This window comes from Monodon monoceros, unplaced genomic scaffold, assembly GCF_005190385.1.
Source record: "Monodon monoceros isolate NGI ecotype Baffin Bay Population unplaced genomic scaffold, NGI_Narwhal_1 Super_Scaffold_18, whole genome shotgun sequence".
In the NCBI taxonomy this organism is placed as follows: domain Eukaryota; kingdom Metazoa; phylum Chordata; class Mammalia; order Artiodactyla; family Monodontidae; genus Monodon; species Monodon monoceros.
The window spans coordinates 145,726,570-145,739,427 of record NW_021703774.1 but is presented as its reverse complement, the minus strand read 5'-3'; the positions used below and the strand labels follow the sequence as shown (position 1 = coordinate 145,739,427).

At 59.0% G+C, this 12,858-nt stretch overlaps 1 protein-coding gene across 4 annotated transcripts in view; it reads left to right on the top strand.

Annotated features, from left to right (window-relative positions):
- SZT2 (SZT2 subunit of KICSTOR complex) overlaps positions 1–12,858 on the top strand; it is a 51,165-nt gene that overhangs the window by 20,508 nt on the left and 17,799 nt on the right. For all 4 annotated transcript variants that reach the window (XM_029227579.1, XM_029227580.1, XM_029227577.1 and 1 more), the window contains 33 exons: positions 16–186; positions 609–843; positions 1,033–1,162; positions 1,908–2,050; positions 2,305–2,457; positions 2,604–2,718; positions 2,933–3,150; positions 3,250–3,465; positions 3,854–3,932; positions 4,179–4,273; positions 4,545–4,713; positions 4,914–5,028; positions 5,142–5,255; positions 5,456–5,626; positions 5,791–5,885; positions 6,129–6,252; positions 6,359–6,523; positions 6,615–6,819; positions 7,124–7,239; positions 7,350–7,596; positions 8,466–8,607; positions 8,755–8,847; positions 8,986–9,064; positions 9,167–9,460; positions 9,617–9,758; positions 9,938–10,033; positions 10,122–10,185; positions 10,418–10,603; positions 10,951–11,118; positions 11,207–11,294; positions 11,394–11,465; positions 11,643–11,844; positions 12,672–12,771. In XM_029227579.1, the coding sequence (XP_029083412.1) occupies positions 16–186; positions 609–843; positions 1,033–1,162; positions 1,908–2,050; positions 2,305–2,457; positions 2,604–2,718; positions 2,933–3,150; positions 3,250–3,465; positions 3,854–3,932; positions 4,179–4,273; positions 4,545–4,713; positions 4,914–5,028; positions 5,142–5,255; positions 5,456–5,626; positions 5,791–5,885; positions 6,129–6,252; positions 6,359–6,523; positions 6,615–6,819; positions 7,124–7,239; positions 7,350–7,596; positions 8,466–8,607; positions 8,755–8,847; positions 8,986–9,064; positions 9,167–9,460; positions 9,617–9,758; positions 9,938–10,033; positions 10,122–10,185; positions 10,418–10,603; positions 10,951–11,118; positions 11,207–11,294; positions 11,394–11,465; positions 11,643–11,844; positions 12,672–12,771 (4,802 nt within the window). The remainder of the gene's footprint in view (positions 1–15; positions 187–608; positions 844–1,032; positions 1,163–1,907; positions 2,051–2,304; positions 2,458–2,603; positions 2,719–2,932; positions 3,151–3,249; positions 3,466–3,853; positions 3,933–4,178; positions 4,274–4,544; positions 4,714–4,913; positions 5,029–5,141; positions 5,256–5,455; positions 5,627–5,790; positions 5,886–6,128; positions 6,253–6,358; positions 6,524–6,614; positions 6,820–7,123; positions 7,240–7,349; positions 7,597–8,465; positions 8,608–8,754; positions 8,848–8,985; positions 9,065–9,166; positions 9,461–9,616; positions 9,759–9,937; positions 10,034–10,121; positions 10,186–10,417; positions 10,604–10,950; positions 11,119–11,206; positions 11,295–11,393; positions 11,466–11,642; positions 11,845–12,671; positions 12,772–12,858) is intronic.

The window sequence follows — 12,858 nt, the reverse complement described above, 5'->3', positions numbered from 1 at the left end:
TCACTGGTCTTCTAGGCTCTCAGCACCGCCTGTTTAATGAGCACCTGGTCTCCGCAAGTAGCAATCCTGCCTTGGCCCTGCGCCGGAAGAAGCACACTGAGAAGGAGGTGCTGGCTGACTTGGTCAGCACTGTGTCTGTGCGGCTTCGAGAGGGCTACAGTGTCCGAGAGGTCACACTGGCCAAAGGTAAGGGTTTAGGTCCTGCTGTATCCCACAAGTCTGAACAAAGCAGAAGACACACATGTACCGTGCATGAGAGGGTGTCTCAGTGACAGATTCTGCCTGTCATTTGAGACAAGTGGGTTCTGAGTTGCCTTCAGGGCTTAGTTCTCATAGCGTTTAGCTTCCCAATTCCATCTCCTTTTGACCCAGGTGAGTCAGCTGACGATGGTGTGGTGTCCTGAACTTAGCTTTGTTTTCAGATTACTCCTACAAACTTCAGTTTGTGTCAGTTGGCAGGCTCTGGGCCTGCATTCTGTGGAACCACGCTTGGAACCTTTGGCCAGGCTAGAGTTCCATGTGGTAGGTGGGGTTTCAGATAGGACTCAGTACCAGGCCTGGAGTCGCATGCCCTCCTGCCCTAACCAGCTCTCCTTCTTCCCCTGAAGGAGGGTCCCAGCTGGAGGTGAAGCTGGTGTTGCTGTGGAAACACAACATGCGCATTGAGTACGTGGCTGTGGCACCCTGGCCCCTGGAGCCTGAGGGCCCTCGAGGCACCCGGGTGGAAGTGACAATGGAAGGTGGCTATGACATCCTGCACGATGTGTCCTGCGCACTAAGGCAACCCATTCGCTCGCTGTATCGGACCCACGTTATCCGGCGGTTCTGGAACACGCTGCAGAGGTGAGTGAGGTCACCGCTCAGTGAGGGGTGCCCCATTTGTTGTGTGGAGGGACAGATGTGTGAAACTGGGGGCTAGAGAGGGTCACCCCGAGCACTAGGCTTGTGTCCAGGGCCCCCTGTGCCCCTGGGGCTCCCCTCCTCTGACTCACTGGAGTCCGGTGAGGCTCAGGGTTGGCACTTGTTCTGCAGCATTAATCAGACGGACCAGATGCTAGCCCACCTTCAGTCCTTCTCCTCAGTCCCGGAACATTTCACGCTTCCCGACAGCACCAAGAGCGGAGTGCCTCTCTTCTACATCCCGCCCGGCTCCACCACCCCGGTGAGGGGCCCCAACGCTCACTCTCCCCATCTTGTGCCCACCCAGACTTGGATTGGCACTGCATCTAGAGCCCAGAACCACGTTCGTTTTCCTCTCCTCTCAAATCTAAGGCCCCCAAACCAGGACCCTGAGCTTTCGCCTTGAGAGCCCCCTCCCTCCTTCCATGCCCCCGGGGGAAGGAAGGGTCTCTAGAGAGAGGCTGTCCTCAGCAGACCACGGGCGTCAGAGGTAAAGACTTGCAGAATGTCTAGGTGGTTGTCTCCCAGCCGACTGCGAGCCCCCTTGCCCGTCTCCATGTGGCATACTCTGGCCTCCCCCAGCACCTTCAGCCAACCACCGTGAACTATGCACTTCCTGAAGACCATGGCTCCCTTTGTCCTGTGCTTTCTCCACACTCAGCCCCGGCTGTCAGCCTAGCACTGACAAGCAGGGGGCTTATGCTAGCAAATAATGGCCTCATCCTGGGGTCCTGCCATCACTCAGCGGCTTTCCTCCAAAGTCAGTGGTGGAAGTTCCATCCTTTGCCTGGATTCAGCTTTAAAGGGCTACACAGCCTGTCCCTGGGTTCGTTCATCCTAATCCAGCCTTCATATTGGAGGCCGTTTTTGCCTCTGTCCCAGGCTGGGCCATGGGTTCCTTTAGCCTTACACCAGTGCCACCTCTGGCCCCCTGAGCCCCACGGCTCTGTTTGCTGCGTGGAGGTTATTCATGAATGCTCCTATAGGGCTGTCCTTCCTGTCCCCAGGTGCTCTCCCTTCAGCACAGTGGTTCCGACTCCTCCCACGCCCAGTTCGCTGCCTACTGGAAGCCAGTGCTGTCCATGGATGCTAACTCATGGCAGCGCTGGCTGCACATGCATCGCCTGGTGCTAATCCTGGAGCATGACACGTGGGTACCCGCCATAGCTGGGCCATCGTTGTGGGGGAGGGGCTGGGGGGAGGGGACAGGGAGTGATGGAGAAGGGAAGCAGCAGATGAGCCCATACCGACCTCAGCCAAGAAAACTCCGAGCCGTCCTAGCCTTCCTGCTCATGAGCCTTCAGATCCTCAGACAGGTCCTAGCAGAGAGGGAGGTAGCAGTCTGTTCTTCTGCCCCATGACTGGGGCTGGGAGGGCTGCCCTCTCTCCACACCCTCTTCCCAGGCCAATCCCCAAGCACCTGCACACCCCGGGCAGCAATGGCCGCTACAGCACCGTCCAGTGCAGGATCTCACACTCCTCGCTGACCTCCCTGCTCCGTGACTGGAGCAGCTTCGTGCTAGTCGAGGGCTATTCCTATGTGAAGCTGCTCTCCAGGTGGGCAAAGTGATGTCCCCTCACTCCTCCCCCTCCCCCTCTTCCCACGTCTCTTCCTCTCACCCCAAACCCTCTCCCTCCTACCTCCTAAACCCATCTTCTCCCAGCCAAGGGCTGCTCACGGACTCCCTCCCGTTTCTCCCCAGTGCCCCAGACCAGCCCCCCTCCTCCTTCTACATGGTCCGCATCATTTCCAAGGCCCCGTGCATGGTGCTCCGCCTGGGTTTCCCCATTGGCACGCCAGCACAGGCTCGGCACAAGGTGAGCTGGGCCCCGACTCACTCCCAGACCAAGGAGCCCTGGAATGTTGACTAGCTCTTTCTCCCCAGACTCCCCAGGGCCAGGGCCAGTAGAGGGAGGAGCCCCCAGACCAAGTAAGGCTTGGGGTACAAGGCTTTCTCACCTTGTCTGTGGGCCCCTTCTCCACATCTGTAGGAGACGGGAGTAGGAGGGTCCGATCACATTTTTCCCTCAGATCGTGTCGGATTTGCGGGAAGAAATCCTGCGCCTACGTTTCCCCCACCGGGTGCAAAGCAAGGAGCCAACACCCAAGGTGAAACGAAAAGGGCTGGGGGGCGCCGGTGGGGGCAACTCTCCCTCCAAATCACCCCCGCTGCTAGGGCCACAGCAGGCCCTGTCTGATCGGCCCTGCCTTGTGGTCCTGCATAAGCCACTGGACAAGCTGCTCATCAGGTTGGTAAAGAGAGTGGGGACAGGGCCAGGAGCACGTGGGGGGCTGCAGCTAAGCTGGGTATGAGTAGAGATCAACTGGGAATTGCCCCCGTTGCTCAGGTATGAGAAGCTACCACTGGACTACCGGGCACCCTTCTTGTTGACACTGGAGCCACCAGGGCCACTGCCCTTGGTGTCGGGCCGCTCGGCCTCTTCTAGCCTAGCGTCGCTATCCCGCTACCTCTACCATCAGCGCTGGCTCTGGAGCATCCCATCAGGACTGGCCCCCGCACTGCCGCTCAGCGCCATTGCCCAGCTCCTCTCCATCCTCACTGAGTACGTCACCAAGCCTGCTGGGCAACTTGGGGCAGAGTCTAGTGTAGACTCTGGGTTTGGAAGCTGGCAGAAAGCCTAAGCCAGATACTGCCCCGTCTCAGCCCCAGTTTCTGCTGTGGCCGCTGCTATGCAGAGGATCCAGCACAGAGCAGTGTGGGCTGCTGCCCTCCCCACCATGACTCCCCCGACTCAGTTTATTTTGGTCTCTGGCCCTAACTGGACCTGCCCCCCTGAGGGACCAGTCGTTTGGGCAGGGCCACCAGCAGACAAGTCTGCCTGGATGGCTGCTGGAAAGTGGGTATGTAAGTGGCATGGGAAGCAGGGGCTGTACACTGAGTGTCTCTCCCCACCTCATCCTGTCCCCGCCCCCACTCTTGTGGGCCTTCAGGGTCCGACTCTCGGAAGGGTTCCACTTTGCCTGCAGCGGGGAAGGAATCATCAACATGGTCCTGGAGCTTCCAATTCAGGTATGTGCTGTCCCTCACGACCCCTCCCACCAAGGTCCATCATCATCCCAGGGATACTCGCCTCTGAGCTGGGTTGGGACCGCTGGAAACACTGCCTCACAGGGACCCTGTGGCCAGAGGACCCAAGGCCTGAGGCCAGTCCCAGGACAGTGTGGCGAGGGGACTAAAGTGCTGAGGGTCAGAGCTGGGCCAGGCCAGATCTCTGCCTGGGCTGGGGCAGGGCCAAGCTCTCCCATCCTGTCCCAGAATGAGCCCCCGGGGCAGGCTGCAGTCGAAGAGAGGCACACGTGCGTCGTCCAGTACATCCTCTTCCCCCCGCACTCTACCTCCACCAAGGACAGGTGAGGCCCAGCCCCTCTCTGAGCCGCCTTGCTCCACATTCCGCCTTCTTCCTACTGTCCCCTGAAGTCCTGTCTCCCAATGCTGAGAGTTGGGGTGGGAGATACTGTCTCCAGATGCTTTACTGGGCAGACGCAGGTCTGGAAAGACCACGTGTGAATTGTGGCTGTCCCGTGTGCCCTGGCCTTCCCGCCCTCCATGGGCCAGCTCCCAACCAGGTGGTGGTGGGTTGGACTCTCCTTTCTTCCAGGCTCAGAGCCCTTCCTCCTTTAGCTTCTCAACAGATGACGACAACGATGTGGAGGTGGAGGCCCTGGAGGGAGACTCGGAGCTCAACCTGGTCACTGAGGTGTGGGTGGAGCCGCAGTATGGACGAGTGGGACCTGGCCCTGAGAGCTGGAGGCACCTCCAGGACTTGGCATACTCTGAGATCCCTCGAGCTGTGAGTGGCTTCAGGAGTACCCCACCACTTGCCAGGTTGGGTGCATCCCCTTGGGAGCAGCACAGCTTGGCGGCTTCCTGGTCCCCCTGAGTCTCCGTGTTCTGAATGTCCGTGACTGTGAGGGCTTCCTTGAGAGCTGGAGGCTGGGGTCCTCTTGGGCAGGAGGGGCTGACCCCTGCCCTCTGCTGTTCCTCCTCTAGCTCCACCCTCGGGATGCTGCCTGCATAGGCTCCATGCTGAGCTTTGAGTACTTGATACAGCTGTGCCAGAGCAAGGAGTGGAGTCCCCTGCCCCCGGAGCCGAGGGTCTCTGATGGTCAGTGGGGAGGGGGCCCCTGGGGAGGAGCAGGGGAGCGGGTGGGGAGAAGGCAGCCACAGGCAGGGACTGTGGGCCTCACTGCGCTCTTGTCTTCCTTTCCTCCCTCCCAGGCTTGGACCAGGGAGGAGACACCTGTGTCCATGAAATCCCTTTCCGTTTTGACCTAATGGGACTATTGCCACAGTGCCAGCAGATCCAGATGTTCTTCCTTCTGCTTTCCAGAGGTGGGTGAACCTTGTACCTAGAGGGCCAGCCAGCCAGGGAGTGTTAGAATACAGAGGGCAGATGAGCCTGCGAATGAGCGGGAGAGTGAGGGGCAGGAGGGGGCTGGGAGGCTGCAGGAGGGGCCGGGCTGGTTGGGGCTGAGCCGGGGGCGCCGGGCAGCAGGAGACCCTTGGTGCTGAGCAGAGTGTGTGTCGGGCAGAGCCAGAGGGCGTCCCTCTCGCCGAGGGGCCCTGTCCCGCCAACGACATGGTGCTGTGCCTGCTGCACAGCTGCCTGGGGCAGGAGCTGAGTGACCGGGAGATCCCGCTGCCCGCCGCCGACCAGGCCGCCTTCCCGCGTGAGGTGCTGCGGAGGAGCTGCCACAGTCCACGTGAGCCCCCGCCTCATTTCTGGCACCGGACTTCGGCCCAGCCGCTTTCCCCCACCCCACAGGGTGCCTTCTGTCTGGGTCTTGGCCTCCCCTACCCTTCACCTCAGAGCCCTGCCTCTCTTGCTGGCCCTGCTCTCTCCCACCCCTCTCTACCCGCATTGTAGGTCCAGAGGGGCCACCGGTAGGGGACTGTGGGATCCTGAAGGATGAAGCAGGCGGCAGCGCCCAGGCCAGCGGAGACTCAGTTCTTCCCACCCGGGTCAGCACTGGTGCATCTCCTTGAGCCCTTTGTCATAGTGACCTCCTGCCATCCCCACATATTCACACCCCAGCTTTCCATCACTGGGGATACTAAGTGCCCCCCTCCACTGACAGGATGCCATCATTCCCCTTGGTCCCCGATCTTGCAAGCTATCCCTGAGGATGGACTCTCGGGCGGAGGAAGAGAGCGGGCATTGGATGGTCCCTTATAGATGGCTCTAAGTTTGTTTCTCTCTTACAGAGTCTAGGCCCTTCTGAAACTCTCGGGCCTGTCAACTCTGCCCAGCCCCCTCAGTGGCGCTGCTATGCAAGGCTTGTGACCCCCCAGCATGTGTTTCTGACTTTCCTCCCTGCGACCTTCTCAGGTACCAGCCGCAGACCTCTCTCACTGACCCCCTCAGATACAAGCCCCGGAGCTCCCTCCCCAGCCCAGCAGGCGGCTCTGAGTTATGTCCTGCTTTTCCTCTTCAGATGTCCAGCATCTGGCTCCCTATGGCCTGGAGGGACCCTCTCAAGAGGAGACAAAGTCTAAGTTCGAGGACTGGAGTGGGACACCCAGCCTGAAAGATCTGGGAGGAACCGGGGTCAGGGCAACAAAGTCCCAGGTCCCCATCCTCAGTGTCACCCCAGCCAGCGGTAAGGCTGCTGACTCTGAAGTCAGTTAAGCAGCAGCGGAAATGGGAACAGATAAGAGGGCTCAAAGCCATGTGCCACCTCTTGCCCACAGACAGTGTCCAGAATCCAGGAGAGCTGAGCCCACCCTTCCATCGGGACTTACCAGCTTACACTGGGCGCCAGGCTTCACAGACAGAGGGTGCAGATGGGCCCCGGACGCGGTGTCCTGTCTACATCTATAGCTGTTCCCTGGAAGCGCTGAGGGAGCAGATGGTGGGTGTGCAGCCCCCTCAGGCACCCCGAGACCTCGTCTTCCGGTGAGTGCCCTCAGTGTTGACCTAGGTCCTCTCCCAACCCCCAGCCAACCGTAGCCCCCAGCTGTGGCTCAGATACATACTCAGTGGTACGGGCAGACAGGTTGATGGTCAGTGGCAGGAGCTCAGCTTCTGAGCCATGTCCTGCCCGTTTCGTGCTGGACTTCCTCAGCACATCAGTTGAGCTTGCTGGGCCGTGGATACATTTGGTAGGGACCTCGGGATGATCCACTGGAAGGTTGAGGATGGTGAGTCTGAGGTGTCACCAGGGGAGCTGGCCAAGCGGTCTCTTTCCTCCTGTTGCTAGGACTCAGCTCCTCGACCAGCCTTCCCTCTCCTCAGCCTGGATGGAGCCCAGGCACAAGGAGGCAGCTACCCACTGTGCCTTGCTGCAGGAGCATGCACAGCGATGCTACGTCCGTGGTGAGTGTGACGCCGTGGCAGGGAGGAGCCCACTTTGCAGGATTACAGGCATGGGGACTGGAGAGGCCCTTGCAGAGCTTGACCCTCGTGGCCCCTTCCACTTCCACTAGGGCTGTTCCGGAGCTTGCAGCAAGCACAGAGCGTGACCTCGCAGGACATGCTGATAGCAGTGGACGCCTGTGAGGAGCTACTACAGGAAGTAGACATCACCCCTTTTCTGCTCGCACTGTGTGGCCACACTCGGGGTTTGCCTCATGCACCCCCAAGCCCTGGTCCTCTCAGCCCTGGGCCCTTCAGCAGCAGTGTGGAGGAGGGCCCCGAGCCTCGAGAACGAGCTGTCTTGGCTTCTGAGTCCAGGTTGGGATGGTCCTTGAATGACATATAAGGGGGCACACAGACAAAGCCCCTATAAGCAGGGGCCTTCTGACCTGGGGGAGTGGCTGTGCATGGTAGTCCCCAGCCGTGCTTTGTCCTGGCTTCCCACCCCTCCTGCCCAGGCTTCTTTCTCCCATTTGGCACCCACGGCGGTCTTCCTCTCCTACTCTCCTTGTTCTCCTGGCTCTCCTGTTCTGGTGTGGAGTGTTGAGCTACGTTAGGGGTGGCGAGTTGTCAGTGGCCATCAGTGAAAGTAGAAGTCTGTTCTGAGGACATTCACATAATAGTAATAATCCCCCAAACTGTGAGTTTCATAGAGGCAAAAACTGTTGAAGGGAGGGAGAGAGGCATGCAGACGTACGGCTACGTGCCTGGTGTCTGCAGTGGATCAGCACTGGGGACACAGAAGGGGCGGAAGGATGAGGACACTGGTGATGCCCAGATCGAAGTCCAGCCCAGTTCTCTCTCCGGAGGTCTAGATCCCACACCTTTCATGCCTCCTAAACGAGTGCACTTTCTTCCCACCAACCCTTGCTTCTCCGCCTGTGTCCCTCCTCCACGGTGAAAGATCTCTCCCTCCACCCACTGGTCCAAGTCAGAAAACTGGGAGTCAGCCTTACTCATTCCTCTGTTTCACAGCAATGTCCAGCCACTAAGAAATGTGGAGGTTAGAGCCAAGACGGGTGGGTTGGCTCTCCCGGCCTCTTCCCGCCCGTGTCGTCTGCTAATAAGCACCCTTCCTAGAGGCAAAGACAGACAGGTGTGTGCTGCTCCCACTCGGGAAGCAGGCTCATTTAGGCCTTGATGGTTCCTAACACTTCACTGTCCCTCACCCCACCCTGACCACTCAGCATAGAGACCGAGGACCTAAGCGAGCCTGAGTTTCAGAGCACCCGTGTCCCTGGCCATCCAGACCCTGGCCTGGAGATATCTCTGACAGACGTCTGCCAGCTCAGAGGAGAGGCACATGATGCCCTTCATAGCCTCATCCAGGTGAGGGTAGAGAGAGCAGAGTCCTGCCTGCACAGGGGGGCAGTGGTCCCTCCTGGGTTGGGGGTGTATAGGTGTCTGTTCTAGGGTGGGAGCAGTGTCCTGCCGAGCAGTGACTGACATCGTAGCCTCCTTCTAACCCCCAAACAGGAGAAGTTCCTGGAGATCAGCGGTCTCTACTTCCGCACAGTGCCCTCCAATCCCCACTACTTCTTCTATTGCCCTCCATCGAGCAGGCGTGAGGTGAGTGGCTTTCTCCCTTACCTCCCTCCTACCCCCAACCTGTAGCCCCAGAGGCCCCGCTTGACCCACCCGGATCCTCTTAACTCTCGGTTCCCTGAGGCCCTGCCTTGGATCATACTGTCTCTTTCTTTTGCCCAGGATGAGGGCCCCCGGGACGCAGGAGACAGAAAAGTCAGTGACTTGGAGTTTTCAGAGGCTGAGCTCGTGGGAGAAGAAGGTATATAGGCAAGCAGGTAGAGGTGGAAAGGCTGCTTCAAGCCAGGATTCGGGGGCCTTTGCTGCCAACCTATCCTGTTGACCACATGACGTGTATCTCTAGGAGACACATCTGCCTGCTGTGTGGTCACTGAGAGTGACCCAGAGCTGGAGGTGGAATACCTCGAGAGCCGTGAACCAGACCTGGGGCCTGCTGGGCTGGACTCCGCCTCATTGTCAGACGCAGATACCGTGAACCCCGATGAAGACTCCTTCAGCATCCTGGGGGGCGACTCACCCACGGGGCCCGAGAGCCTGGCACATGACCTGCCACCACTCTTCCTGCACCTCACATGCTCTGTGCGGCTACGCGGCCAGCACAGCTCAGTACCCGTGTGCAGCCTGCCCACCTGCCTGGGTGAGTTTGGGGTGCCTAGGGGAGGGCCACTGGTCCGATGCAGCCTGTCTGCCTGCCTGGGGAGAGAGCCTACGGGTGTAACTCTTTAGCCCTGGAGACTTGGAAGCTGTGTTCATCCCAGGGCTGCAGTAACCCCTGACTTTCCCCCTCTCCCAGGCCAGGTGCTTTCTAGTCTGGAAGGCCCCCCCATTGGAGGCCGAGTTACTCTGCGGGACCTCAGTGTCACTCTGGACGTCTTTGTGCTGACCTTGCCCCTGGAAGTGGAGCTCCCCCCAACCTCAGACCCTCAGCACCACCGGTGGGACAGCAAGTTTGGTGGGGGGTATCTGGGGTCTTGTTGGAGTAGCGGGACCATTAAGGAATCTGTGGGCACCTGGGGACTAAGGGTACCTTAAGGATTCCAAGAAAGGAATGCTGAGGAGGCCCTAGGAGGATAATAGCTGCTGACCTTTGACCTTTGCTCCTACCCTGTTTCAGGTCTACATCTGAGAGCAGTACTTCCTTCCCACGATCCCCAGGGCAACCGTCCGATGATGGCCTGGGGCCCCCACTGCCACCTCCAGGAGAAGACAGGTACTTCCTTATGCTCCCTCTCTGAGTTCCTTGTTCCCTGTTGGTTTTGTTTTCTGGAAACCAACATCTAAACCTTTCTTCCAATTAGGCACCCAGGACTATCTAATTTGGCCACACCCCACAGACTGGCTATGGAGACCACCATGAGTGAGGTGAGGGCCTTCCCTCCCCCAACCTAAGTGGCAGCCCCTCAACACTGTAACTGACACCCTTTCCATCAGATGGTGAGGTGAGGCACCCTGTTTATGCTGGGGTCCAAGTGGTGCCTCTCTCAGTCTGTGAGGTGGAGTATCTTCCAGTATCTTCTAATCTAAGAGTGCAGTGATGTCCCAATCAGCATGGGAAGTGCCCTTCACCACTTCCTGGGTTGCTCTCCGCCTGTAGATCCGCTGGTTGCTGGAGGACGAGATGGTGGGGGCACTCCGAAGAGGGGGCCTCCCCCAGAGCCCCGCCCTGCACCGTGCAGCTGCCCACATCCATAGCTCTCTTGGACGCTCCACCTGCCTTCGCCAGACTCTGCCACTGAGCTTTGTGTTCGGGCCAGAGCGTTCCCTCACACAGTTCAAGGAGGTATGCTGCCCTCAGAATGCTCCCTGGTCACCTGGGCGCCCGTCCGTCCCTGGACTCCACATGCACAACCGGAAGGCCCTCTCTTGGTTTGAGTTCACCTCCTCACCCTATTGTTTGACCTCTACCTCATGCCTGGCAGCCCAGCTCAGTGGGAAGAGACCCAGCTCCACCTTGCCACTGGGCCTGTTGAACCTTAGGCAAGTCACTGAGGCTTTTCGTAACTCAGCAGTAGGGATGCTAGTGTCTGCTTCACCAGGTGGTTGTGAGGGTCTGATGAGGAAGTGTGGGGCGCCGTGACCAGGAAGGGCTGTCCTGCCTAACCTCTGCCCTTGGTTTCTGCTCCCCAGGAGTTCCGCCGCCTCCACCTCCCTGGGCATGTTCTTCTTGAGGACGCCGACAGCGGCTTCTTCTTTGTGGCAGTTGGCCAAGAGCCAGGTGGGTCCCATGGGGAGCCCCCTTCGGCGGCCTGGGCTTGGCACAGCCAGGAGGACAGGGCGGAAGGCGTCGAAGGGGAGGTGAGTCTTTCCTGGGCTGACCTGGGAACGGAGCAGGTGGTGGTGGAAGTGTGGGGCCTGTACTCCATCCTGACCTCCTGCCTCTCAGGCCCTGACAGCCAGCCCCCAAGCCCCTGGCTCTCCAGAGGATTCTGAGGGCCCCCTGCTCATCAGTCTGCCCGGCCTGCCCCAGCGAGGTAAGAGAGGACTTGCACCTCCCTGGCCCTGCTTCCACGTTCAGAGGGCATCCTCGGCAGGATTGAGAGAGGCTCCAGGCATTTCCCTTCTCTTCCCAGGGAGCCAGCCTGGGCCCAGCCGGGGACTCAGACTCATGTCCAGTCAGGGCAGTGTGGACTCAGACCACCTAGGTAAGCTGGGGTGGGGCATGGAAGACTAAGCTGATGGGAAGTGGACTCAGAGCTGCACAGTGAAAGGTCTGGGCAGGGCCATCAGTAGGGACTAACCTGGAGGGGCCCACCGAGCTGATACACTTGGGGCTCAGATGAGCCTAAGGATGGGGTTGAACTTCAGCACGTTTGACACAGGTTACGACGGTGGCAGCAGTGGCTCAGACAGTGAGGGTCCCAGTGAGACCCCAGGTGAGAAGGCCCCCTTCACGCTGCGGACCCCGCCCGGCCCGGCGCCTCCACAGCCTTCGCTCGCGGGCCTCCCTGGGCCCTGCCTGCCTGACTTCTGGCTCATCATTCGGGTGCTGCAGGACCGTGTGGAAGTGTATGCACACGCGCGGTAAGGAGCAGCGGGGCCCTACACCCGACTCTGATGTTAGCTTCTCCCTGGTCCCACGTCACCCCTCTTCAGTGTCGTTAGAAGGCTAGACTTGGGGCTGAGAGTTTGGGTAGGGGTCTGACTTGTATTCTAAGGTTGGGGGCTCCTGACCACTTCCCACAGACTGTAGCGAAACACATCACTCTGCTTTCCTAATGGAGTTGAAAAGTTAATGAGGATTTTGGTTCCTAGCCGAGCATTAAGAGCATCTGTAGTTCACAGCAGCTTCAGGAGCTGTAGATACATAAAAATAAGGGATGATAGATAATATTTAACAAGTACTTGCTATGCGGCAGGCACCGTTCTAATTTTTTTACACGGATCAACTCATTTAGTCTGTAACAGCCCTATGAGGTATTACTATCCTCGTGGTCTGAATGAAGAAACTCCAGCACAGATAAGTTAAACACCTGCCCAAGGTCTCAGTTAGTAAGCGGCAGCGCCAGGAACCATACCTAGGTATCTGGTTCAGTACTGCTGTAGTCACAGTGTTGAGAGGGGTGGGGGTACTGAGAGAAGGGAGGACCCACCATTCTGAGGAAGAAGATCTGAGGGTAGAGAAGGTGAGCTGCATGATGGAAGCCTCAGTATGGCAGCTGGTGAGGCAAGCATGGAACCCAGGCTTCCAGAATTGCTATCGAGAATTCCATCTTTCCCAGTTCCCATCTTGTTTACTTCCCCTTGTCCAGTCCTCCTTCCTTTTCATGGTTCCTCTTGGCGCCAACTCCCATGACACACTCCCCCCATTCCCTCCCCATGCAATTCTGTGTCTGATCCATCCTTCCCAGGAGCCTGATTCGGGAGGATGGGGGGCCAGGCACTGAGTGTCGCCACCTGCAGCAGCTCCTGGTGAGGCGAGTTGGGGAGATCTGCAGGGAGGTCAACCAGGTAAGAGGCAGCCGGGGTCAGGGCTTTCCAGGCATGGGACACAGCCCAGATGAGGAAGGGGTTTCTAGGAACTTGACCTTCAGAGGC